The following is a 25,405-nucleotide window of genomic DNA, read 5'->3' as shown; positions in this document are numbered from 1 at the left end:
GAAATCAAGAACCAGAGGTTTAGGATAAAAGGTGTAAGATTTAATAGGGACCCGAGAGGCAACCTTTTCACATAGAGGGTAGTGGGTAGATGGGACAAACTGCCAGAGGAGGCAGGTACAATAACAATATGTAAGACACTTAGGACAGATACATGGATAGGATTTGAGCCAAATGCAGGAAAATGGTCAGTCTGAAGATGCTTCTTGACCCGAAATGTCACCTATTCCATTTCTCCAGAGGTGCCGAGTTACTCCAGCATAGTGTCTATCTCGCAGGGGAAATGGGAGTAGGCTAGATGGGGCATCTTGGTCAACATGGATGAGTTGTTTCCGTGCTGGACTGTGTTCCTCCAGCGCTTTGGTGTTTTACTCAGTTCCTCGTACCTCCTTCATCTGATTGTGGTGCACACTGCGTCTCAATCACTTTGGGTGAATTGTTTGCACTTCTGCCATAATTATGAAATTTGTTTAAGCAGCATTTGCTTCAGGGGAAGTCGAGAACCAGAGGACATAGGTTGAAGGTGAGGAGGGGAAAGATTTTAGGAACCGGAGGGGTAACTTTTTCGCACAAAGGGTGGTGGGTGCACTGAACAAGCTGCCGGATGAGGTAGTTGAGGCAGTTAGAATCGCAATGTTTAAGAAGCATTTGGATAGGTACTTGGATAGGACAGGTTTGGAGGGATATGGACCAGTGAGACTAGTGCAGATGGGACATGTTCGCTGGCGTGGGCAAGTTGGGCCTGTTTCTGCATGGTATGATTATGACAATGTTCCAAGAGTTATGACAAAGGATGGTTGGTGAACAAAAAAGTTAAAACCCAAGGACATGAGATACAAAATTTCATCTGTACAGTCTACTAATATAAGCCACAGCTCATAGCTAAAACTGAGATGATAAATTGTCCAAACTTCAAACTAGTGGCAATGATTGGATAGACAGAGAGAGGATGGGGATTTTCTATGATACAACTTCAAATAAACATAGCTGTCAAAGGAAAAGAACTGGCCACAAGCTCTGGGAGATGAACTCATATTTTGCTGTAAAAAGCTCTCACTACGGAGATCACAGAAACACAAGTAGGAGATCACAAACAACAAAATACTGATTGGCACCGAAAGATGGACTTCAAATAGAAATGGTATTTACAACAGTTACACAGAACTCTTATCTTGCCGCTGGTGAGCAATGAAATGAAAGATACATTTTAAAAACAGAATAGATTGATTGAAAGATACAATATGAAAACAGGCCCTTCGACCCACTGAATACTGATCGTCTGTTCACCCTAATTCTATGTTATCAAACTTTCTCATCCATTCGCCACACAGTCACAGAATCATACAGTCTCAATTTCGGCCCAACTTGCCCACGCCACCCCTCTTCACGTCCCACCTGCCTGTGTTTGGCCCATACCCCTTTAATCCTTTCCTATCCATGCATCTGTCCAAACGTCTTTTAAATGGTTATAGTAGCTGCTTCAGCTGCCTCGTCTGGTAGCTTGTTCCATTCACCCATCACCCTCAGTCTTGAACATAGTTGTCCCTCGGGTTTGTATTAAATCTGGATGCTCAATAGGGGCAATTTACAGAGATCAATTACCCTACAAACCCACACATCTTTGGGATGTTTCCAGAGGAAACCCACATGGTCACAGGGAAAATGTGCAAACTCTCTGGTGCCGAGGCAGCCACACTACCCGATGCACCACGGTGCTAAAAGATAGTTTGAGGTGGGAATTAGAATATTTATAAAATCAAGTCATTTTTCCAGTAACAATAAATTTGTTTACGTTACAAGTATGCATTTCAAATGCCATAAAGGGTTAAATTAACTTACTACAGTCAAAGCTGATGCATTACTTATTTACTGTCTTTAGCTTAGAGATGCAGCATGGAAACAGGCTCTTCAGCCCATGCCGACCATCGATCACACTTTCACACGAGTTCTATGTTATCCCACTGTCCTCATCCACTTCCGACACATTAGAGGCAATTTACAGAGGCCAATTAACCTTCAAGCCCATGTGTCTCTCAGATGTGGGAAGAACTTGGACTTGGAGGGTTTGTGGTCATTCAAGGAAATACTGCAACAACATGGGAAGAAATGTAGCCAACCACATACAAAATGTCAGAAATCTGCATCACTTTCCTTTTCTTTAGTTTATTGTTGCATGTACGGAGGTATAGTGAAAAGCTTTTTGTTGCGTGCTATCCAGTTAGCAGGAAGACTACACCTGATTATAATTGAGCCATTAACAGTGTACAGATACACGATATAGGAATTGACGTTTAGTGCAAGATAAAATCCAGTAAAGTCTAATTAAAGATAGTCTGAGGGTCCCCAATGATGCAGATGGTAGCTCATGACCGCATTCTAGTTTGCCATTGGATGGTTCAGTTGCCTGATGATAGCTGGGAAGAAACTGTCCCTGAATCTGGAGGTGTGCATTTTCACACTTCTGTACCTCTTGCCTGATGGGAGAGGGGAGGAGGGAGTGACCGGGGCGAGACTGTTCCTTGAATTTGCTGGTGGCTTTGCAGGGGCAGCATGAAGTGTAGATGGAGTCAATGGAATGGAGGCTGGTTTGTGCAATGGTCTGTGCTGTGTCCAAAATTCACTGCAATTTCTGGAGGTCTTGGTGGAGCCGATCGAAGCCAAATCTGTAAAGAGCCCTCTGGAGATGTTCAGAAACCACCCCGAACCAAAACAGTTTGGACTTGGAGCGTTTGTGGTAACTTATGGAAAGACTGCAACAAGATATGTTTTCTATGTTTCTATTAAGATGGGAAGAAATGCAGCCAACCTCAGACTAAATGTCAGAAATCTGAGTCACTTTCCTATGGAAACATGCAAATCAGCTTTCAAGGTATAGTAAACCCTGACAGATACTCGTTCTTCCTTTCCAGACCAGTTGCACAGTTTAGCAATTACTAGAGAAATGGTGCAAAAATGAGAACAGTAGACAGAAGGGAGTCATGGAGAGGGGGAAAAAATGCAACTCATTAATCCAGCACCTCAGGCACTTTGCTTTTTTTCCAGTCTCCAGAAACTTGCTCAGGGGAGAAAAAAAGATCAAGCTCCAGTCATATAAAAAAAGCCAATGAATCCACCGGAAGGAATTAGACCTCTATTCTCTTACCTTCTTTGGCAAATTCAACTATCAAAGTTTTTAAAAAACTTGGTATATTTAATGACCTTCCAAGCCTGACAAGAAAGAAATCAAATTTGGCCAAATTAACTTTTTTGGAGGAGAACTATCCTTTGAAATGACCTGCTTTTTATTTGGTAATTTGGAAACGGCAGGAGACAATTGATGGCAGCAACTCAAACTGATGGGGGTGGAGTGGTGGGGGGAGAGCTGCAGCCAACATACATTTAAAACTAATCTTAAAATAATGGAAATATACAATCAAATCTAACGTGTGGAAAAAATAATTGTTGGGTTTAATAACAAATTACCAGAGAATTCAGCTGGAATTAAATTAGCTTCAGTAACAGGAGCCATTAGAAGGATGAGGGGGGATCTTATTGAAACATATAAGATAATTAGGGGATTGGACACAGTAGAGGCAGGAAACATGTTCCCAATGTTGGGGGAGTCCAGAACAAGGGGCCACAGTTTAAGAATAAGGGGTAGGCCATTTAGAACGGAGATGAGGAAGAACTTTTTCAGTCAGAGAGTGGTGAAGGTGTGGAATTCTCTGCCTCAGAAGGCAGTGGAGGCCAGTTCGTTGGATGCTTTCAAGAGAGAGCTGGATAGAGCTCTTAAGGATAGCGGAGTGAGGGGGTATGGGGAGAAGGCAGGAACGGGGTACTGATTGAGAGTGATCAGCCATGATCGCATTGAATGGCGGTGCTGGCTCGAAGGGCTGAATGGCCTACTCCTGCACCTATTGTCTATTGTCTATTGTGCACATACAAACTCAAAGCTTGGTTGGACAGCTAAGAGATGTTGCAGTCACACCCACAGGCTTCATGTGATACTGCATTAAAATACAGTAGCTCACTATGAATTATCAATAACCTGTACACTACAGACCGAAAGCCTTGCACTCGTACTTTAGATGTACAAGCTCAATTTGCAAAAATAAAACTCCACTTTAACTATTCCAACTTTTTAGAAGTTAGATAATTTAGTTTATTGTCACGTGTTCCAAGGTACAGTGAAAAGCTCTTTTGTTGCGTGCTAACCAGTCAGTGCAAAGACTATACATGATTATAATCGAGCCGTCCACAGTGTACAGATACAGGATAAAGGGAGTAAAATTTAGTGCAAAATAAAGTCCAGTAAAGTCCGATTAAAGAGTCCGAGGGTCTCCAATGAGGTAGGTGGTAGGTCAAGACAGCACTCTAATTGGTGATAGGATGGTTCAGTTCCCCAATAACAGCTGGGAAGACAGTGTCCCTGAATCTGGTGGTGTGCATTTGCACACTTCTGTACCTCTTGCCTGATGGGGTAAAGGAAGAAGAGGGAGTGACCGAGGTGAGACTGGTCCTTGAATATGCTGGTGGCCTTGCCGAGGCAGTGTGAAGACATTTGTGCTGTGTTTAAAATGGTGCAAAACTTTTGCAATGAAGATGGGCAAGGTGAAGAGGTTTATCAGAATGAGACCAGAACTGAGGAGATTATGCTCGCACGCTTGTCCAAGAGTGATTTTAGTCAGTACTGCTCTCCGGATAGTACTTGATCACGCAGTGTATAAAGTGCAGCACACTGCGATCTAACTAAAACTGCAAGAAACATTGACGAGAAGCTGAAACAGTGTTTTGACTGCAGGAGGTTAACTATCAGCCAAGATCCATAAAATTCCCCCCAAAAAAAGACAAAGCGGTCTGAAGAAGCATCCTGAACCAAACATCGCCTATCCATATTCTCCAGAGACAGACACAAAATGGTGGAGTAACTCAGGCGAGACAGCATCGCTGGAAAAAAGGAATAGGTGACGTTTTGGGTCGAGACCCATCTTCAGACTGCTCCAGAGATATTGCCTGACCTGCTAAATTACTCCAGCACTGTGTGTCTGTTTTTTTAGTAAACCAGCATCTACAGTTAGTTGTTTATCCTGAGAATCCCCAACCTATTTAACTGTGTCTCTTTGCCCCTCCTTTACAGAGGGTGGAAAATTAAGTTTACTCCAGACCGGGCAAGTGAAATCTTTGGGCCCATCTCCTTTCCGCCGAAAGTGGTCACTTACAAAGACAATCGAGCTGCAACTGTTCACACTTCACCTCCACCAAACTTTATTAACTATTCTTTTAAAAATTAAACTGTGCACACTGGGACTTGACACCTACCTATTTCTAACATTTTTGTCTGTAGGGGCACAGAGGACAGGAATGTTTCTTCTTTACATGACCGGATTACAGCACCCACCAACTCCGAATTTGTTGCAAGGATGCGTGCATTCTCTTCACTCATGTTGACCCCAGCCATTGAGGTTACATCATTGATGTCGTCCTCATCCCTGAAGAATTAGAATAACCATTTAGTCGTGTAGTCGGAACACCAATTATTCACTATGCACGCAGAAACAAGCAGAACAAATTTTGAATTCAGCCGTGAATACAGAATTACATAGATTTGAAATAATGAGACAGGCCTTTTAGACCATGTAGTCTGGGCTAAGGTTTATACAGTTACGTCTCCCCCTGCTACTTCTTTCAGTCCTTCGCTAAGTTTTCTCTACTGCTGGACCCTAACGGTTAAGTTAAGGGGCAGGCAATCGAGGCGGCACAGAGGCGCAGAGGGTGTTTGTCTGTACGTGTGGAGTTTGCACATGCTCCCTGTGACCACGTGGGTTTTCTCCGGATGCTCCGTTTTCCTCCGCATCCCAAAGATACGCGTGTTTGTAAGTTAATTTTTCCTTTGTAAACGGCCCCTGGTGCGTTGGGAGTGGATGAGAAAGTGGGATAACAGAACTAACTAGTGTTTATGGGTGATTGATGGTCGGTGTGGACTTGATAGGCCGAAGGTCCTGTTTCCATGATGTATCTCCTAAAAAATAAATCAAAGGCTTGGACTACTGGTTGAGTGAAAGTAGTTCAAATCCCTCTTTGGCAGGGAAGGAATTAAATAAATCACGAATTAAATGGTGATTATAAATAGCACAAGATTACCGCAGAAACCCATCAGGGGGAATCGACTTCATTAGCTGCCAATCTGTAAAACGCAATCCCAGGCTGAGAATTGTGGTCAACTCAAACTGCTTACGGAAATCACAGTTCAAAGAGCAGTAAGGGACGGATGATAAATGCCAATGATATCCACATTTACTTTAGTTTAGTTTAGAGATACAGCGCGGAAACATGCCCTTCGGCCCATGCCGACCAGCGATCCCCTTACACTAACACTATCCCACACACTAGGAACAATTTACAATCTTTATCAAAGCTAATTAGCTTACAAACCTGCACATCTTTGGAGTGTGGGAGGAAACCGGAGCACCCGGGGAAAACCCACAGTCACGGGGAGAACGTACAAACTCCGTACCGACAGCACCCAAGGTAAGGATCGAACCGTGGTCTCTGGCACCATGAGGCAGCAATTCTACCGCTGCGCCACCGTGCCACTCCGGTGTCAATTAAAATCTTGTTTCCTTATTAAAAAACGGATATTTACATCGACCTCAGACGCAGCACATTCCTCACCAAATTAAAAACGTTCTCATTACTTCTCTATTCAACAGTTCATGTTCATAAAGAAGCACCAGCAGAATTAGGCATTTGGCCCCTCGAGGGCCCTCACCTCGGCGGTCATGAAATGCTTCAAGAGGCTGATCAAGAACCACATCTGTGCCCTCCTCCCTCGCAATATGGACCCGCTGCAGTTCGCATACCGTCCGAACAGATCCACGGATGCTGCGGTCTCCCAGGTTATGCACACCGCTCTCTCTCATCTTGATAGCCAGAAGGGGGGCTATGTGAGGATCCTGTTCATTGATTTTAGTTCAGCTTTCAACACAATAGTCCCCACCAGACTTGCTGAGAACCTGCTGAAACTGGGGCTTAACACTCCCCTGTGTGCCTGGGTCCTGGACTTTCTCACCGCCAGGCCCCAAGTGGTCAATTTGGGGAGACATACTTCTACCCCCCTCACCCTGAACACAGGATCCCCCAGGGTTGCGTCCTTAGTCCCCTTCTGTACTCCCTGTACACACATGACTGTGTGACCAGGTTCAGCTCCAACTCCATCATCAAGTTTGCTGACGACACTTGGTGGTGGGCCGGATCTCCGACAACGATGAGAAGGCCTACCGAGAGAAGGTGGCTGATCTGGCACTCTGGTGTCAGGACAACAGCCCCCTCTTGAATGTCAAAAAAACTAAGGAGCTGATTGTAGACTTCAGAAGGGCTCAACATCCAAGGGCGTACATGCCACTGGAGATAAATGGGATTACTGTGGATAGGGTGAGCAGCTTTAAATACCTGGGAGTCCACATCACAGAGGATCTGACATGGACAACACACATGGCCGCACTGGTGAGTAAGGCAAGGCAGCGCCTTTACCACCTCAGACAGCTGAGGAAATTCAGAGTCTCTCTGAGGATCTTTCAGTGCTTCTACTCTGGGGCTGTAGAAAGCATCTTGTCCGGCAACATCTCAATCTGATTTGGGAACAGCTCTGCTCAGGACAGGAAGGCTCTGCGGAGAGTAGTGCATTTGGCTGAACGCACTATGGGAACTACACTCGCCCCCCTGCAGGACCTATACATCAGGAGGTGCAGATCCAGAGCCAGCAACATTATGGGGGACCCCTACCACCCCAGCAACGGACAGTTCCAGCTGCTACAGTCAGGCAAACGCCTCCGCTGTCACGCTGTGAAAACAGAGAGGATGAGACGGAGTTTCTTCCCACAGGCAATCAGGACTGTTAACTCTTGTATCACCAGGGACTAATTTACTGTATTAATTTATTTTTTGTGATGTCTTTAAAAAAAAAAATCTATTCTGTTTGTAGTTTAGCACAATCCACAGGCATTGCCACTTTCATTTCACTGCACATCTTGTATGTGTATGTGACAAATAAAGTAGACTTGATTTGACTCGAGTCTGCTCCCCATTTCAACATGGCTGATCTATTTTCCTCTCTCAACTCCATTATTCTGCCTTCACCCTGTAACCTTTGATGCCTTTACTAATCTGAAAGAGCTGATGGCTATTAACTTTGCATGATGGGACACTTGACCATTGTGTGTAAAACTGCTTGTATGCTTGTGTAGCTTCTGTATTGTTGAAAGTGGAGAAATACTAATGGCTCATGTAGATGTGACTGATAACTGTAACTGAAACTTCAATTCTTGGAAAAACCACAGAACATAACAATTATTGGTATAAGTTAAGGACTGACGAAGGATGACGTTAAACGACAAGGGAAAGCACGAAGGTAAGAAACCAGAGGACTGATAATGCACAGGGAGCTGTTCCAAGGACCAAGAACTGGTATCAAGTAAAAACCAGACGATCCATATACGGTCTGGTTAAAGTTGAGTAATGATGACTTTGCAGGACTCGCAGGCTCTTTGTGTTGTACAAAGATGCAGCCAGAATGCTGTATCTTTGAGTGGATCCACGAGGGACTGCTAGAACGCAAGCATACCGGCTGTAACTCTCCCACTCTCGTCTGACGATAAATTAAAGCTTCGCTTGGTTTACTTTTAACCGTTTGCGTTGTTGTCTGTTTCAAATAGCGAACTTTAACAAATCAAGAACTTATCAATTTACGCTTTAAAAATACCCAATGACCTGGCCTACACAGCCATCTGGCAATGAATTCCACAGATTCACCACCCTTTGACAAAAGAAATTCCTCCTCATCACCATTCGAAAGGTACGTCCTTTTATTCTGAAGCTCTGCCCTCTGGTCCTAGACTCTCCCACTATGTGAAAGATCCTCTCCACATCCATTCTATCTCGGCATAATAAATCAAGAACCATTCTTGTACTTGCCTGGCTATAAATTTAAATGTCCTGCCTTTAAATAAATTTAAAGGCAGGACATTGGTGAGATGGCACCCAGAATATCTTGTGCATTTCTGGCCGCCATAATATTGGAAGGATGTGGATGTGATTGACCGAGAGGAGATAGTGACAAGATCAACAAGTACATTGCAAGGACTGGAAGACTGGAGTTACGAGGAGCAATTGGATAGTTTGGGACTCCTCTCCATGGAGTAAAGGCAGCTGAGGGATGACCCTAGGGATATCAAATCATGAGGGGTGTAGTTAACGAGGTTGGTCAGCCTTTTTCCCCACACGGTAGGGTAATCTAAGAAAACTCAAAGCAGCATTTGCAGTTCCTTGTTTCGACAGGGTAATCTAAACTGGAGGGGAGAGACAGCAGATCATAAGGGGAAAGATTTAAAGGGGATCCGAGAGACAGATGCTGTCTTACTGAGGGTGGTGGGGATATGGCACAAACTGCCAGAGGAAGTAGCTGGAACATTTAATCAACACCTCGACAGCTACAGGGGTAGAAAAGTTCTCGAGGGATATGGGCAAAATGCAGATAACTTGGATTAGCTTGGATCATACCTTAGCAGGCATGCATGAACCTCCGTGCTGTAAGACTCTATAGTGACTTATAGTCTATACTCTCAGCTTCTTTACGTGAGGGATCTCCATAATAGGCACAGTCTCAAAAAAGCAGCCAACATCATCAAGGACCCACACCACCCTCACAACACCCGTCTCACACTTGCCATCTGGAAGTTGGCATCGGAGTCTGAAAACTGTAATGCTCAAGTTCAAGAATAGCTTCTTCCCTACAACCATCAGCCTATTGAACACTAAAAAACTCCAACTAAACTCGAACTACAAACTGCCTGGGTTGCACTAGGGACATTGAGCATGGTTTTGATTTTGCACCATATTAGGTTTTGACTCTCTTGCCTGATCCCACAATATAAAAGTGTAAAGCTAAGCCAGTCACCATTGAATACTGAACCGTGACATCCCACAATGCTTTAAGTATGACTTAAGTCTCGTTACTGGAACCAATTTGCACATTCCAAGTTCCCACAGACATAGAAACATAGAAAATAGGTGCAGGAGGCCTTTCGGCCCTTCGAGCCAGCACCGCCATTCATTGTGATCATGGCTGATCGTCCCCAATCAATACCCCGTGCCTGCCTTCTCCCCATATCCCTTGATTCCACTAGCCCTTGGAGCTCAATCCAACGCTCTCTTAAATCCATCCAGTGATTTGGCTTCCACTGCCCTCTGTGGCAGAGAATTCCACAAATCCACAACTCTGGGTGAAAAAGTTTTTTCTCACCTCAGACATAGGAATTCTAGATCTTCCAGTAATGCAGGTTAAATGCTACATTTAGATCATCAAATCTAGTCCACACAATGGACCTCTGTCCAATAACTAAGAACATGCAGGGCACAGCTAGAGGATCTGCTGCCTCACAACGCCAGTGACCCAGGTTCAAACCTGACCTCAGGTGCTGTCTGTACAGAGTTTGCATATTCTCCCTGTGACTGTGTGGGTTTCCCCCCGGGTGCTCCGGTTTCCTCCCACATCCCAAAGACGTGTGGGTTTGCAGGTTAATTGGGAGGATCGATCCCGGGTCTCTGGCGCTGTAAGCCAGCTGCGCCGCCGTGCCATGCCAATTAAAATCTTGTTTCCTTATTAATACCTGGATATTTGCGTCACCACTGGGGTAGCACTTCCCACACAGAGTAACAACAGATCTCATAACTTGCCTATTCAACAGTTTATGTTCATAAAGACAAAAGGGCAGAATCAGCTAGTTCAATCTATCGAGTATAGACAGAACCTGTAGTGAGGTTAGAACACGGGTCTCTGGTGCTGTAAGGCAACAACTCTACCAATGCGCTGCACATTACTCCAGCACTGCGTCTTTCTTCAATTATAGTGTGACACTAGCTCTCACTTCCAAGTAGCTTAGGAAACAACTGTCCACTATCTTTTGAACATTATTACTGAATGTTCTGATATTTTGCACTGCAAACCGTGGCTCTGAATGTTTAAAGAACCTGCTTTCCCTGTGGCAAGTCCTTGATTCACTGCTGCAACGATGTACAAAGTAATTGCTCTCCTGGAACTGCAAACTGTGGCACCACTTACTGGATTGTTATGGTAAAGCATTACTGATCAGCAGCACATACTTTATCTTCCTTCATAGAAAGTTAAAGTAAAAGTGAATGGCCTGGATAGAGTGATGCAGAAAGGAAGTTTTCAGTAGATTCTAGGACCAAAGGCCATAGCCTCAGAATAAAAGGATGTAACTTTAGAAATGAGATGAGGAGGAATTTCTTGTAATTCACTGCCACAGACGGCTGTGGAGGACAAGTCAATGGGTATGTTCAAGGCAGAGATTGACAGATTCTTGATTAGTACGGTGTTAGGGGTTATGGAGAGGTGGCAGGACAATGGGGTTGAGAGGGAAAGGTAGATCAGCCATGATTGAATGGCAGAGATGACATGATGGGCCGAATGGCCTAATACTGCTCCTAGAACCTATGAACTATGCTTGTGAAGGAAAAGGGGAAAGTATACAATTACTGCATTGAACACTGGTTCCATTCTGGTAATTTTTTTTCTGTGACTTTAAGAAAACAAAGTTGACTCTCCGAAAAGGATGACAATCAAAAGACAGGCAATCGATGATTTAGTACAGTGGTGTCCAAACTTTTTTCAAAGAGGGCCAGATTTGATAATGTGAAAATACCCAAGGGCCAATGCCCCCCCCCCCCCCCCCACCGAACCTTTAACTAATGCGCTCCCCCCCACCCCGAACCTTCAACTAATGCGCTCCCCACCCCCGGACCTCGCGTCTGACAATCCGCAGATCGGGCAGTGCTGACCGCCAGGTGTAGTTGGTGTAGTCGCCGTCACCTCTCCCGCTGGGGGGATGCGGCACCCGCCCGACTGACAGGAGCGCCTGCCAATGAGCGTGCGGGGTGAGGAGAGCTCAGCTGCTGCTCTCCCCCCCCCCCCCCCCCGCACACCAGGAAGTGTAGTCGCCGTCGCCTCTCCCGCTCGGGGAGGGGCGGGGGGGGAGTTCGGGCAGCGCTGACCGCCGTGTGTAGTCGCCCTCCGCCCTCTCCCCTCACCTTCATTCTGTTAGACAGTGCTGGCGGGCCATCAATAATACATTTTAAGACGGAAGCTGCGGGCCGTATAAAATCTGACCTCGGGCCGCGATTGGCCCCCGGGCCGGACTTTGGACACGTCTGATTTAGTAATATTTAGCATGTTCTTTGCTTTTTTATTTTGAGCATTGTGTTTTGAGCCATCGTGCTTTTATATAATGCTTTTTAAAAAGTCAGCATAGAACAGCGCAGCACAGGGTTTTCAGTCCACAATATGCTAAGCAGAATGCTCAGTCTGAAGAAGGGTCTTGACCCAAAACATCACCCATTCCTTCTCTCCATAGATACTGCCTGACCCACCGAGTTACTCCAGCATTTTGTTTCTATCTTCGCTATAATGCTGTTAAATTAACTAATCTCCCCTGCCTGCATGTGTAGCTAAATACCCCGATTATTCAAATATGGAAAGTATTCTGCACACCTACATTTTAGTTCACAATATTAATAAGACCACAAGACATTGGTGCAGAATTAGGCCATTCAGCCCATCAAGTCCATTCTGGCATTCAATCATGGCCGATCTATCTTTCCTTCTCAACCCCATTCTCCTGCCTTTTCCCCGTAACTTTGGCACCCTTACTAATCAAGAACCTGTCAATCTCTGCTTTAAAAATACCCAATGACTTGGCCTCCACCGCCATTTGTGGCAAAGAATTCTACAGATTCACCACTCTCTGGCTAAAGAAATTCCTCCCCATCTCCTTTCTAAAGTTATGTTCTTTAATGAGTTGTGCTTAATTATGACTTTGTAGTCTGATAGCCAAATCGGAGTCACAGGATCATAGAGAAATACAGCACAGAAACAGGCCCATCGGCCCTCTGGGAACATGCCAACCATCTACACCACTGATCACATTTTATAGTCCTCAACATCAGCTTCCCTGTCCCAGATATCCCACTTGCCTACACACTGGGGAACACACTACAAGGGCCAGTTCACCTTCCAACCAGCATTATCTTTTGGATGTTGGAGGAAACTGGAGCACCAAAAGAGAGAATGTGCAAACTCCACGCAGACGACGCCCAAGTCTTTAGCATCGAGGCAGTGGCTCTTACAAGCTACACCACTGCCACCCAAAGAATAGTCCATTGACCAACACCAATGGCAGTCACTCATTACTGATATGGGGAAAAACACCAATTTATCCACACACCTTCCAAAAAAAAACAACTGTGACAAGGAACCGGTTCATTCTCTTTTTATGATGGTAAACACCCAATTTTTATGCTCAGTCTTCAATAACCTACCGGCACTAAAGGTAGAGAGATCGCTTGGCAGTACAGACTCAGTGAGCCAAAAGGCCTGTTTCCACGCTGAAAGTCTAAAGTCTACACCCACAAACCCAAAGCTCAATAGAACTACTCCTGTACCATGACGCTCTGTTTGGTCCATATCTCTCAAAATCTTTCCTATCCATGTACCTGCCCCAGTGTCCTTTAAATGCTGTTATTGTACCCGCCTCAACAACCTCCTCTGCCAGCTCATTCCATAGACCCGTCCCCCTCTGGGTGAAAAAGTTGCACCTCAGGTTCATATTGAATCTTTTCTCACTCACCTTAAAAACATGTCTTCTTGTTCTTGATTCCCCTGCCCTGGGTAAAGGACTCTGTGCATCCACCCTATGATTTTGTGTGATCAGTAGCCTTTTCTGGAGGTCACTTGGAAGACTAGAACTGTGACTACCGTCAAGCTAAGCGATCAAACACAAAACATACTTCTAACCTAGATTATTAGGTGTGTAGATGATTAAGTATCACTAGCCATGCAATTTAAGAATTCTGTCAAATAATTCATGGTTCAGTTACTGAGTGCTTTGAAAAATGCTTTACTTTGTGATGTCACATTAGAGCAAGATTGGACGAGGTTTGTGATCAATGAAATACTGTAGAACAGTACTTCAGAATTCAGTATGAATATAGAAAATCACAATATGGAAACAGGGCCTACAGCCCACTGAGCGCATCCCAACCATCTACACCAATCCTACATTGATCTCATGTTATACTTCCCAACATTCTCAGCAGCTCCCATGTCCCCGAACAAATGACGGGTTTGACCACACAGGGCCTGTGCTCGCTGTAGTTTAGAAGGATAAGAGGGGACCTCATTGAAAAATACTGGTTCATGAAAGGCCTGGATAGAGCAATAGACAATAGACAATAGGTGCAGGAGGAGGCCATTCGGCCCTTCGAGCCAGCACCACCATTCAATGTGATCATGGCTGATCATTCTCAATCAGTACCCCGTTCCTGCCTTCTCCCCATAACCCCTGACTCCCGCTATCCTTAAGAGCTCTATCTAGCTCTCTCTTGAAAGCATTCAGAGAATTGGCCTCCACTGCCTTCTGAGGCAGAGAATTCCACAGATACACAACTCTCTGACTGAAAAAGTTTTTCCTCATCACAGTTCTAAATGGCCGACCCCTTATTCTTAAACTGTGGCCCCTTGTTCTGGACTCCCCCAAAACTGGGAACATATTTCCTGCCTCTAACGTGTCCAACCCCTTAATAATCTTATACGTTTCAAATAAGATCTCCTCTCATCCTTCTAAATTCCAGTGTATACAAGCCTAGTCGCTCCAGTCTTTCAACATATGACAGCAGATGTGCAGAGGATGTTTCCACAAATGGAATAGTCTAGGACCAGAGGCCAAAGCCTCAGAATAAAAGCATCCCTTTAGAAAGCAGATAAGGAGGAATTTATTTAGACAGTGGGAGGGGTGAATCTGTGGAATTTATTGCCACAGACGGCTGTGGAGGCCAAGTCAATGGATATGCTAAAGACAGAGATTGACAGATTCTTTGTTAGTAAAGGTGTCAGGGGTTATGGGAAGAAGGCAGTAGAATGGGGTTGAGGGGGAAAGATGAATCACCCACGATGGAATGGCAAAGTAGACTTGATGGGCTGAATGGCCTAATTCTGCTCCTAGAAATGAACTCACCTACACACTGGGGAACAAATTACACCAGCCACAGAGGATGTTGGGCATTTGGAACGACCCACCAGACGAGGCAGCTTCTATAGCAACATTTAAAAGTCATTTGGATGGGTATATAGATAGGAAATGTTTAGAGCGATATGGGCCAAACAAGGGTAGGTGGGACTAGCATAGATGGGGCATCTTGGTCAGCATGCGTCAGTTAGATCGAAGGACCTATTTCTGTGCTGTATGACTCAGTGACCCTAACATTTGAGACAATCTGGCTCTCTATTAAAACGGGATTCAACTGCAACCTCAAGATACTTGCGCTTGAAATGGTGAACTATTTATCCGTGCACTTTACAGAGCTCTGTAATTGTTGCAGAGCATCTTGCAAACTAGATTTGATTAGCTTAGGGACGGCGCAGTGGCACAGCGGTAGAGTTGTTGCCTTTCAAAACCAGAGAAACGTGTTTGAACCTGACGATGGGTGCTGTCTGTACGAAATTTGTATGCTTTTCCTGTGAACGCGTGGGTTTCCTCCACGGTGCTCTGGTTTCCTCCCACATGCCAAAGACGTGCAGGTTTGCAGGTTAATTGGCTTCTGTAAGATGTCCCAAGAAGTAGGATGAGAGGGGATCTTCTAGAAACATATAAAGTTCTTAAGGGATTGAGCAGGCTAGATGCAGAAAAAATGTTCCCGATGTTGGGGGAGTCCAGAACCAGGGGTCATAGTTTATGAATAAGGGGTAGACCATTTAAGATTGAGATGAGGAAACATTTTTTTAGCCAGAGAGTTGTGAATCTATGGAATTCTCTGCCACAGAAGACAGTGGAGGCCAATTCACTGGAAGTTTTCAAGAGAGGAATAGATTTTGCTATTAGGGCTAAAGGAAACAAGGAATATGGGGAAAAAGCGGGAACAGGGTACCGATTTTAGATGATCAGCCATGATCATATTGAATGGCAGTGCTGGCTTGAAGGGCCAAATGGCCTACTCCTGCACCTATATATATATATTTTTTCTATGAATGTAGGATAGAACTAGTGTACGGGTGATTGCTGGTTGGTATGGACCCGGTGGGCCGAAGGGTCTGTTTCCACACTGTAACTCTAAACGAAACTAGCGAGTCTGGGTCAGAACATGGTCGAAGAGCAGTAGAAATCATGGGGAAGTGGGGAAGCAATGAGAGGGTCTCACAGAACATCCAGAGATCTGGGCTTCTTCAAAGCGGCCATACTTGGAAGAGATTTTGCAATTGAGCATTAAAATGGAGACATAAAAGACTGCAGAAGCTGGAATCTGGAGCAAAAAACAAAAAAAAGCTAGAAGGACATAGGAGGGGCAGCCACGATGGAATGGCAAAGTAGACTTGATGGGCTGAATGGCCTAATTCTGCTCCTAGAAATGAACTCACCTACACACTGGGGAACAAATTACACCAGCCACAGAGGATGTTGGGCATTTGGAACGACCCACCAGACGAGGCAGCTTCTATAGTAACATTTAAAAGTCATTTGGATGGGTATATAGATAGGAAATGTTTAGAGCGATATGGGCCAAACAAGGGTAGGTGGGACTAGCATAGATGGGGCATCTTGGTCAGCATGCGTTAGTTAGATCGAAGGACCTATTTCTGTGCTGTATGACTCAGTGACCCTAACATTTGAGACAATCTGGCTCTCTATTAAAACGGGATTCAACAGCAACTGCAAAAAAAAAAAAGCTAGAAGAACATAGGAGGGGAGAAATGGACGGTCAACTTTTGGGTCAAGACACTTCCCCTGGATAGCAGTTTCTCACTCCAGATTACAGCATCTGCAGTGTTTAATGTCTCCAGTCAGAGGTTCTGACTCTCTAGCCTATTTCCCAGGAAAGAAACATCAAATATTAGGGGGCATAACGTAGGTTAGAAGGGCAATGTTTAAAGGAGATTTATGGGGCAGGCTTTTACAAAGAATGCGGTGGGTCACTGGAATGGAGAAGGCAGATACAATAGTGGCATTTGGATAGACTTTAGGCACATTTTAGTTTGAGAGATTCAGCATGAAAACAGGCCCACACCCAGGGAATAAGACTCTGCATACTCACACTATCTGTTGCCCTCATGATCTTATACACCTCCATAAGATCACCCCTCGTTCCAAATATGGAACGGTGCTACGGTGTCCAGTTTGTACAATGGGTTAGACTGTGTATGGCACAGGATGGAGCACTTTTTGTGTGCTCACCAGTTTAAAGCTTGTTGAATTTCATAAATGTATAGTCAAAATCTGACAATTAAATCAGTCATTTTCACAATGCTGGAGTAACTCAGTGGAACAGGCAGCATCTCTGGCGAAAAAGAATAGGTGCCGTTTTAGGTCAAGTCCCTTCTTCAGTCAGAGCCTCTACCTCAGTGCCAGATACCCAAGTTCAATCCTGATCTCGGGTGCGGTCTGTGTGGAGTTTGCACGTTCTCAGTGACCGTGCGAGTTTCTTCCGGGGGCCTGGTTTCTCTCTGCAGCCTAAAGAGGAGTGGGTTTGTAGATTAATTGGCCCTCTAAATTGCCCGGTGTATAGGGAGTGGATGAGAAAGTGGGATAACGTAGATCTAGAACTCTTGACTATTAACCCATGTAACTGGTGACTTCCTGAGGTTCAGGGCTCACAATACTGGATTACGGTCATTCTCAATTCTCCCTCCAGGTCACACACTGCCCAGACCTGGAACCGCGTGACCGTTTGGTCATGTTAAACACATGCAACTGCCCACACGAGCGCACCGATTATTTGCCACACAGATGGCAACAATTCAAGGTGGCCCACCATCACCTTCAATGTGAGACCAATAGGGGTTATGCTGTAACAGGGAGTAATAAACTGCTGACCAGCAGAAGTGCCTTGACCACAAAATGTTGACTATTCATTTCCCCCTCCAGATGCTGCCTGGCCCTCCGGGTCCCTCTCCCCACTTTTATTTTGCTCCAGATTTCAGCTTCTGCAGGGAACACAAGTTATTTATGATAACAAAAGAGGACACAAAGTGCTGTAGTAACTCAGTGGACCAGGCAGCATCTCTGCAGTACATGGATCGGTGATGTTTCAGGTCAGGACCCTTTGGATTCTTAATTACCATAACGCGTCTACTGTACAAAAACAATGAGCATACCTTTCTCTTACTATCCTGTCGCCTTGTTCCTTTCCCCTCTTTCTTCCAGTCATTTCCCGTGTCTGCTTCGAGCTCCATTTTTCCTATTAACCCCCTCTTTCCCACCCACCATCTCACCCTCCTCCTCCGTCTACTCAATATCTCTTCTCCAGCTTTACATTCCACTCTCTTCCTTATTTGGTACCCTTTTGTTTCCCTTTCACCTCCTGCCTTGGTTACTATCTCCACCCATTTGCGAATCACCCATCCACACCTGTATCCACCTATCACTAGGGGTTTGAAGAAGAGTTCCGACTCAAAACGTTACCCATCCTTTTTCTCACAGGTATGAGAGGTTGGAGTGAAGGGTGTCAGAGGTTATGGAGAGAAGGCAGGAGAACGGGGTTAGGAAGGAGAGATAGATCAGCCATGATTGAATGGCGGAGTCGAATTGGTGGGCCGAATGGCTTCATTTTACTCCTATTCCCCATGACCTTTTCCAGATATCATAACTCAACCCGTTGAGTTGCTCCAGCACTCTGCGTCTAGCTCCACCTATCATTCGCCACTTTCTGTCCTACACTCCCCCTCGTTTCACTTTACCAACTTTATCTCCTCTGCTCCATCAGTCCCAACCCGAAATGTTGTGTATTAATTTCTCTCCATGGATTCCACCTGACCCGTTCTTCAAGCACTTTGCAAATGCTGCGACTTTGAGCAGAATACAGTCTTTTGGGGGGCTGTACAACTTTTGGTTTCCAGTTCTTCACCCGCACCTGCAGTTCCTGATTTCTAAATTCTGATCATTTTCATGGCTCTTACCTGAAAGATGCACCTCCTCCTTCCCTTTTCAATCTTTCCTCAGTCGAGGCGCGCACGAGAATGCCTGAGCTCCCACTTCCTTGTACGGCTGGTACTTTCACCACTGAAGTCACAGCACCTGAGTGCAGAAAACAAAGTATGCCTTTCAACCTCAAACCACATCAGCGCCAAACAGCAGTTCATGGACAGCATTCATCAGAGCAGCATTAGGCCATTTGGCCCATCGAATGTACCCTGCCAATAATTCATGGCTGATCTATCCTTCACTCTCAACCCCATTCCTTCTCCCCATTACCTATGACACCGTTACTAATCACAAATCTGTCAATCTCCACCTTAAAAATACCCAATGATGGCCTCCACTGCCGTCTGTGACAATGAATTCCACAGATTCACCACCCTCTGACTAAACAGATTCCTCATTGTTTCCTTTCTAAAGGCACGTCCTTTTATTCTGAGGCTGTGCCCTCTGGTCCTAGACTCTCTCTCTAATGAAAACGTCCTCTCCACATCCACTCTATCCAGGCCTTTCACCCTGGTAACCTAACTGGTAATGTAGAAAAAACAATGCAATTATCTCCACAGGAACCCCCGAAATTTTCTTTCAAATTGTAAATGGAAATAAAGCTTTTATATAATAAAGCACTAAAGTCAGAACCATGGACCTTGAAAATAAAAGTAAATTGGTCAAAGGGAAAGGTTTAAAAAACAGAACATTTAAGGAGGAGTTCCCATTACTCCCCAGCACAGTGGCGCAGCGTCAGTGACACGGGGTTCGACAAAGTGCTGAAGTAACTCAACACAACACACAGAATGCTGGAGTAGCTCAGCGGGTCAGGCAGCATCTCTGGCGAACATGGATAGGTGACATTATGGGTTGAGACCTTTCTTCACACTCTACGACTTCTCTCCCAATTTCCTCTTCAAATTAGGGGAGTTGTTGCCCGACAGCGGCAAGAGACCCAGGTTCGACTCTGACTACTATGGGTACTGTCTGAGTGGAGTTTGCAGTTTTTCCCCGCCTCCGTAAAGCTTTTCACTATACATTGGTACACGTGAAAATAAAATAAACTGAAACTGAATGTGTGGGTTTCTACCCAGATCCCAAAGGCGACCAGGTTTGTATGTTAATGTAGCTCCTAAAATTTTTTAATCAGCCCTAGTGTGTAGAGTAGTGCTAGTGTACGGGGTGATCACTGGTTGGTCCAGACTCGGTGGGCCGAAGAGCCTGTTTTCAACGTATCTCTAAAGTAAGGTCTAAATGTTTACAACGTGCTCCATGACACTACACACATACACAACTTATTTGGTAAAATATTGCCGAATGGATTCCTTACCTCCTTGAAGCACTTTGACTTGGATTTGTGCTGCGGGCATGGTGATGTGGTTCGGAGGTCTTTGTGTCCGTGGCAGTAGGTTTTCTTGGGTTATGCCAGGTACTCCAGGCTGCTGAACTACCTGCAAACAAATTGAATCATGACTAAAGGCAGGGTAGATCAGAGAGGACAGCAAAAGCATGTTGCAAACTCTGCCTTCTACACAAGTCCAGTCAAGAGCGTTTTATTGTCACATGCCCAACCGATCAAGATCCTGCTGCAATTTTGCAACAATGCAAAACAAAACTTCCAACTCCCTGCTTCTTCAGTCAACTGCCTTGAAAGGTATGGAACTTTAGTCACATTAATCAGCCCCTGACGGGCCACAGCCGTACCTCAGCACGGTACAGGGAACCCGCCTGTAGGGGAAGCAGCCGATCTCGACCCCTGCTCGTCCCTGAGGACTGGGAGCTGGAGAGAGAGAGGGAGGAGGGAGTCGGCAATGGCAGCAGACGCTGGATAAACCGCCTGCAAGAACCAGGGGTCTTACATTCCGCACTGTCAAGGTCGGCTGCGGGAGGCGGCCCCGGGACACAAAGGCTGAAGGTGGCTGGACAAGGAGGGGGATGACAGTTCACTGGATGATCCAGACGGAGGTTTCAGCTGCAACGGACTTTTATGGCACAGCTGCAGCTGGGACGAAAAATGCGTCAAAACCTGACGACTCGTGCATATGGACTCAGTGGGCTGTTACTATGGATTCTGTACTTAACCGGGGACTATACTTGTGTATGGCAATAAGCACACTTCCAGATTCAGGGACGGTTACTTCCCAGCTGTTATCAGGCAACTGAACCATCCTATCACTAACTAGAGAACGGTCCTGAGCTACCACCTACCTCACTGGAGACCCTCGGACTATCTTTGATCGGACTTTACCTGGCACTAAACATCATACCCTTGAGCCTGTATCCGCTGACTGACTAGCACGCAACGAAAGATTTTCACTGTACCTTTTACGTGCCACGTGACAACAAACTAAACTCAAACTGTGTGCAAACAAAAAGACCATCACTGTACCTCGGTACCTGTGATAATAAAACACCATCGAACCATTGAATTTGATTACAATGATCTTGAAATAGCCTTCCCTACACTTCCACGAGCAGTTCTGTGCAATGGTGGAGGGGTTAGTACGTACCATCTGTGCCTTGGCCTGCAGGAGCGTTGCCTGCTGTGCAGCATTAGTCACTGTGACCGTCCGTGTAACCTGCCCTGGGTTAGGCAGCTTGGGTACTCCAGAGGCAGCTACTAGTGCAGTAGCTGGAGCGGCAGGTCTCTGTAGGCACTGCTGAATGAAGGCCTGCGGGTTTGGCGTCTGCTTCCGTAAGGCAGGTAAACTTCGCTGCAAGGCAAAAAAAGTTTCCACGAGGCATCATTCTTTATTGAGATCAAGTTGCAAAACTGTCGTACGTCATCTCGGGTAGAACAGTGGCACAGCGGGTAGAGCCGCCGCTTCACAGCGCCAGAGACCCAACTTCCATCCTCACCTTGGAAGCTGTCTGTGTGGAGTTCTCCCTGCGACCATGTAGGTTTTCTCCACTACTGTGTGGGATGTCCCCTTCGGCCCACCAAGCCCAGGACCACCATCGATCACCCGTACACACGAGTTAATTCCGTTATCCCACATTCTCATCCACTCCCTACGCACCAGGAGCAATTTACAGAGGGCCAATTAACCTGCAAACCTACATAGGTTATGCGGGATGCGGATTAAACCGGCACGGTCAAAGGGAGAACGTGCAAACTCCACGTCCACGACAGCGTCCAAGGTTATGATAGAACCAGGGTCGTTGGCGCAGTGAGGAAGCGGTTCGACCCTGCACCGCCCCATTGAGGTCTGGATTAATGATCCATATGGACGAGCTAATAACCTCCAATACAACTGGGGAATTTAAACTCAGTTAATTAAACACGTATGGAATAAATGAAAATACCAATGGTGTGATGACGGCAAACTTCCTTCCTCGACGCCCAAAAGTGAACCAGATGAAATTTTTGACAACTTCCCACTTCAATGGACACATTTAGTTAGCTTAGTTTATTGTCACGTGTACAGAGGTACAGTGAAAGGCTTTTTTTGTTGTGTGATAACAATGGAATCAGTGCGAACGGGTGGTCAATGGTCAGTATGGACACAGTGGGCCGAAGGGCTCTTTTCCATTCTGTATTTTGCATATTTAAAAAACAAGCATTCAATAAGCAAGGATTCTTCTCAGGCCAAGTGGTTACTGTGCAAGCACCTCTGTGTACATGAAAGAAGAACTCTTTGTACACATTAGATAGACACAAAAAGCTGGAGTAACTCAGCGGGACAGGTAGTATCTCTGGAGCGAAGGAATGGATGACGTTTCAGGTCGAGACCCTTCTTCAGACGGGTACACATTAATGGCTACAAGGTTAGAGCAATGTCACAAAGTGGTTACCTTGAGAAAAGGCACAAGGTAAGGCTGTGGGGAAGACTTCAGCTCTTGGTACAGCTGGGTTGTGAATTCCTCCGCTTCCAACTTCCCATCCTGATGGAAAACAAAGCACATTTCAAGACTAGAATTAATAGGCCAATGTGGTCACAGATAGATACAAAACGCTGGAGTAACTCAGCAGGGCAGGCAGCATCTCTGGAGAGGAATGGGTGACATTTCGGGTCGAGGTCCTTCTTCAGACTCGGCTCTGCACCCGAAATGTCACCCATTCCTCCTCTCCAGAAACACTGCCTGTCCCCCCTTCGATGATTTAAACCAGCATCTGCAGATCTTTTCAACACAATGTATTCACAGAATGACCTGAAGACAACGACACACAAAGTGCTGGAGTAACTGAGCAGATCAGGCAGCATCTCTGGAGGGCTTATAGAGGTGTATAAAACCATGAGACGGAAAGATGCACACTCTTGCCCAGAGTAGGGGAATCGAGGAACAGAGGACATCAGAAACTTAGGTCAAAGGTGGAGATTGTTCAACATATTCCATCCACACCTCTGCTGTGTGATCCAAGTCCCACTTCCCAGCTCTCAGCCCACTGCCCTCTGGGTTACAGTCCATGTGTTCATCCGGAGACTTGCTATGAAGGAAGTTTCAGCCTCAATCACCTTAATAGTTCCAAAACCCTGGCCAATTTTGAAAACTATTCCTCAACATCAGTTTAGTTTAGCTTAGAAATACAGCATGAAAACAGGCCCTTCTGCCCACGCCAACCAGCAATCCCGGCACATTAGTTCTGACATACACACTAGGGACAATTTACAGAAGCCAATTAACCTACAAACCTGCACGTCTTTGGGATGTGAGAGGAAACCGGAGCACCCGGGGGAAACCCACACGGTCACAGGGAGAAAATACAAACTGAAAAAAAGATTCCGATTCGAAACGTCACCCATCCTTTTTCTCCAGAGATGCTGCCTCACCCGCTGAGTTACTCGAGCTTGTTGTGTCCATCTTCTGCGTAAAGCAGCATCTACAGTTTCTCCCTCTACAAACTCTGGACGTACAGCACCCTGAGTCAGGATTGAACCCAGGTTTCCGGCACTGTAAGGCAGCAACTCCACCGCTGCGTCATTGTGCCGCCCTTATCCTTCTCCCCATCACCTCAAAACTACAGCCTTTCAGGTTTGGACGTGGCAAAGTAAAGGTCACACAATGACTTGAGAAATGACTGCCCGACTGCGATCCTTTTCAATTGAAATTACCCTGGGAGAGGGAGAAGAGGGAGTGGCCGGGGTGAGGCTTTTAATCAAGGACTAGACAAAGTGCTGGAGTAACTTGTTGGGCCCAAACCTCTCCTGCATTGGTGCAGCACCCTGTCTTCCCCCCCCTCCCATCTCTCCTCAACACCCCCTCCCCTCTCCTTTCTCCCCCACTCCCCCCTCCCTCTCCCCTCCTTTTAAACTTTAAAATGTGAATATCTTAAAAAATATAACACCGATTTCAATAAAACTACTAAAGTGATAATGGTGAGTAAGGTGGGCCGAGAATTGTCGCGCTACCGTGTACCGTTTTGGCTGAAGTTCAGTCACAAACAAGATAACAAACGAGAGTTTTAGTATATAGATGAGTCTCACCCCAGCCACTTCCTCTACTCCCCTCTCCCATCAGGCATAAGGCACAGATGGGTGAAAATGCACACCTCCAGATTCAGGGATAGTTTGTTCCCAGCTGTTATCAGGCAACTGAACCATCCTACCAACAACTAGAGAGCAGTCCTGAACTACTATCTACCTCATTGGAGACCCTCAATCTATCTTTGATTGGACTGTACTGGACTTTATCTTGCACTAAACATTATTCCCTTTATCCTATATCTGGATACTGCGGACGGCTCGATTGTAATCACCTATTGTCTTTCCGCTGACTGGTTAGCATGCAAAATAAAGCTTTTCACTGTTCCTCGGTACACGTTACAATATACTAAACACAAAATTTTGAAAAGGGAACAATATTTATGGTAATATTTCTTACCAGTAGTTTCTGCACCAAAATCTTCACATTGCTGGACATCTGTGTTGACTGAGACCCACTGGAAGCAAGTTTAATTAACGTTGCAAGAAAGTTCTTGCATTTCTTCACATTTTCCAACGTTTCCTACAAAAGGGACCAGAAAGCAAAATGAACACAAGGACAAAAGGTGTTCACAGACTACTCAGTCTTGGATTCCCCCACCAGTGCTAAGTGTGTATCAGACACGAATGATCATAGCAAATGTACATCACTGCTGAATACAGGGGCATTATATGTAACAGGACTTGTCAGTGAAATTTAGTTTAACTTGACATCATATTCGGCACTAACGCTATGGGCCAAAAGGGCTGTTCCTGTCTTATACTATTCTATGTTCTGTCCACAGAATAATTGTGTCATCTTTGTGCATTAAAGAAAACTATTCAGTGAGCACAAGTAACTGGACGAAGTGGGTCACCATCCATCACCCATTCACACTAGCTCCATGTTATCCCACTTTCTCGTCCGCTCCCTACACACTTAGAGGCCAACTAATCTACAAACACGCATGCCTTTGGAGTGTGGGAGGAAACCGGAGCAC

At 45.5% G+C, this 25,405-nt stretch overlaps 1 protein-coding gene across 2 annotated transcripts in view; it reads right to left on the bottom strand.

The window, feature by feature from the left end:
* LOC144592850 (transcription initiation factor TFIID subunit 4-like) overlaps nucleotides 1-25,405 on the bottom strand; it is a 76,877-nt gene that overhangs the window by 33,230 nt on the left and 18,242 nt on the right. For both annotated transcript variants that reach the window (XM_078398007.1, XM_078398008.1), the window contains exons 5-10: nucleotides 24,826-24,948; nucleotides 22,798-22,887; nucleotides 21,513-21,716; nucleotides 20,333-20,453; nucleotides 18,996-19,113; nucleotides 5,297-5,466 (exon numbers count right to left, since the gene is read on the bottom strand). In XM_078398007.1, the coding sequence (XP_078254133.1) occupies nucleotides 5,297-5,466; nucleotides 18,996-19,113; nucleotides 20,333-20,453; nucleotides 21,513-21,716; nucleotides 22,798-22,887; nucleotides 24,826-24,948 (826 nt within the window). The remainder of the gene's footprint in view (nucleotides 1-5,296; nucleotides 5,467-18,995; nucleotides 19,114-20,332; nucleotides 20,454-21,512; nucleotides 21,717-22,797; nucleotides 22,888-24,825; nucleotides 24,949-25,405) is intronic.

Source organism: Rhinoraja longicauda, chromosome 4 (assembly GCF_053455715.1).
Source record: "Rhinoraja longicauda isolate Sanriku21f chromosome 4, sRhiLon1.1, whole genome shotgun sequence".
NCBI classification, from domain to species: domain Eukaryota; kingdom Metazoa; phylum Chordata; class Chondrichthyes; order Rajiformes; family Arhynchobatidae; genus Rhinoraja; species Rhinoraja longicauda.
The sequence above is the reverse complement of the archived record's forward strand: the minus strand, read 5'-3'. Positions and strand labels throughout refer to the sequence as shown.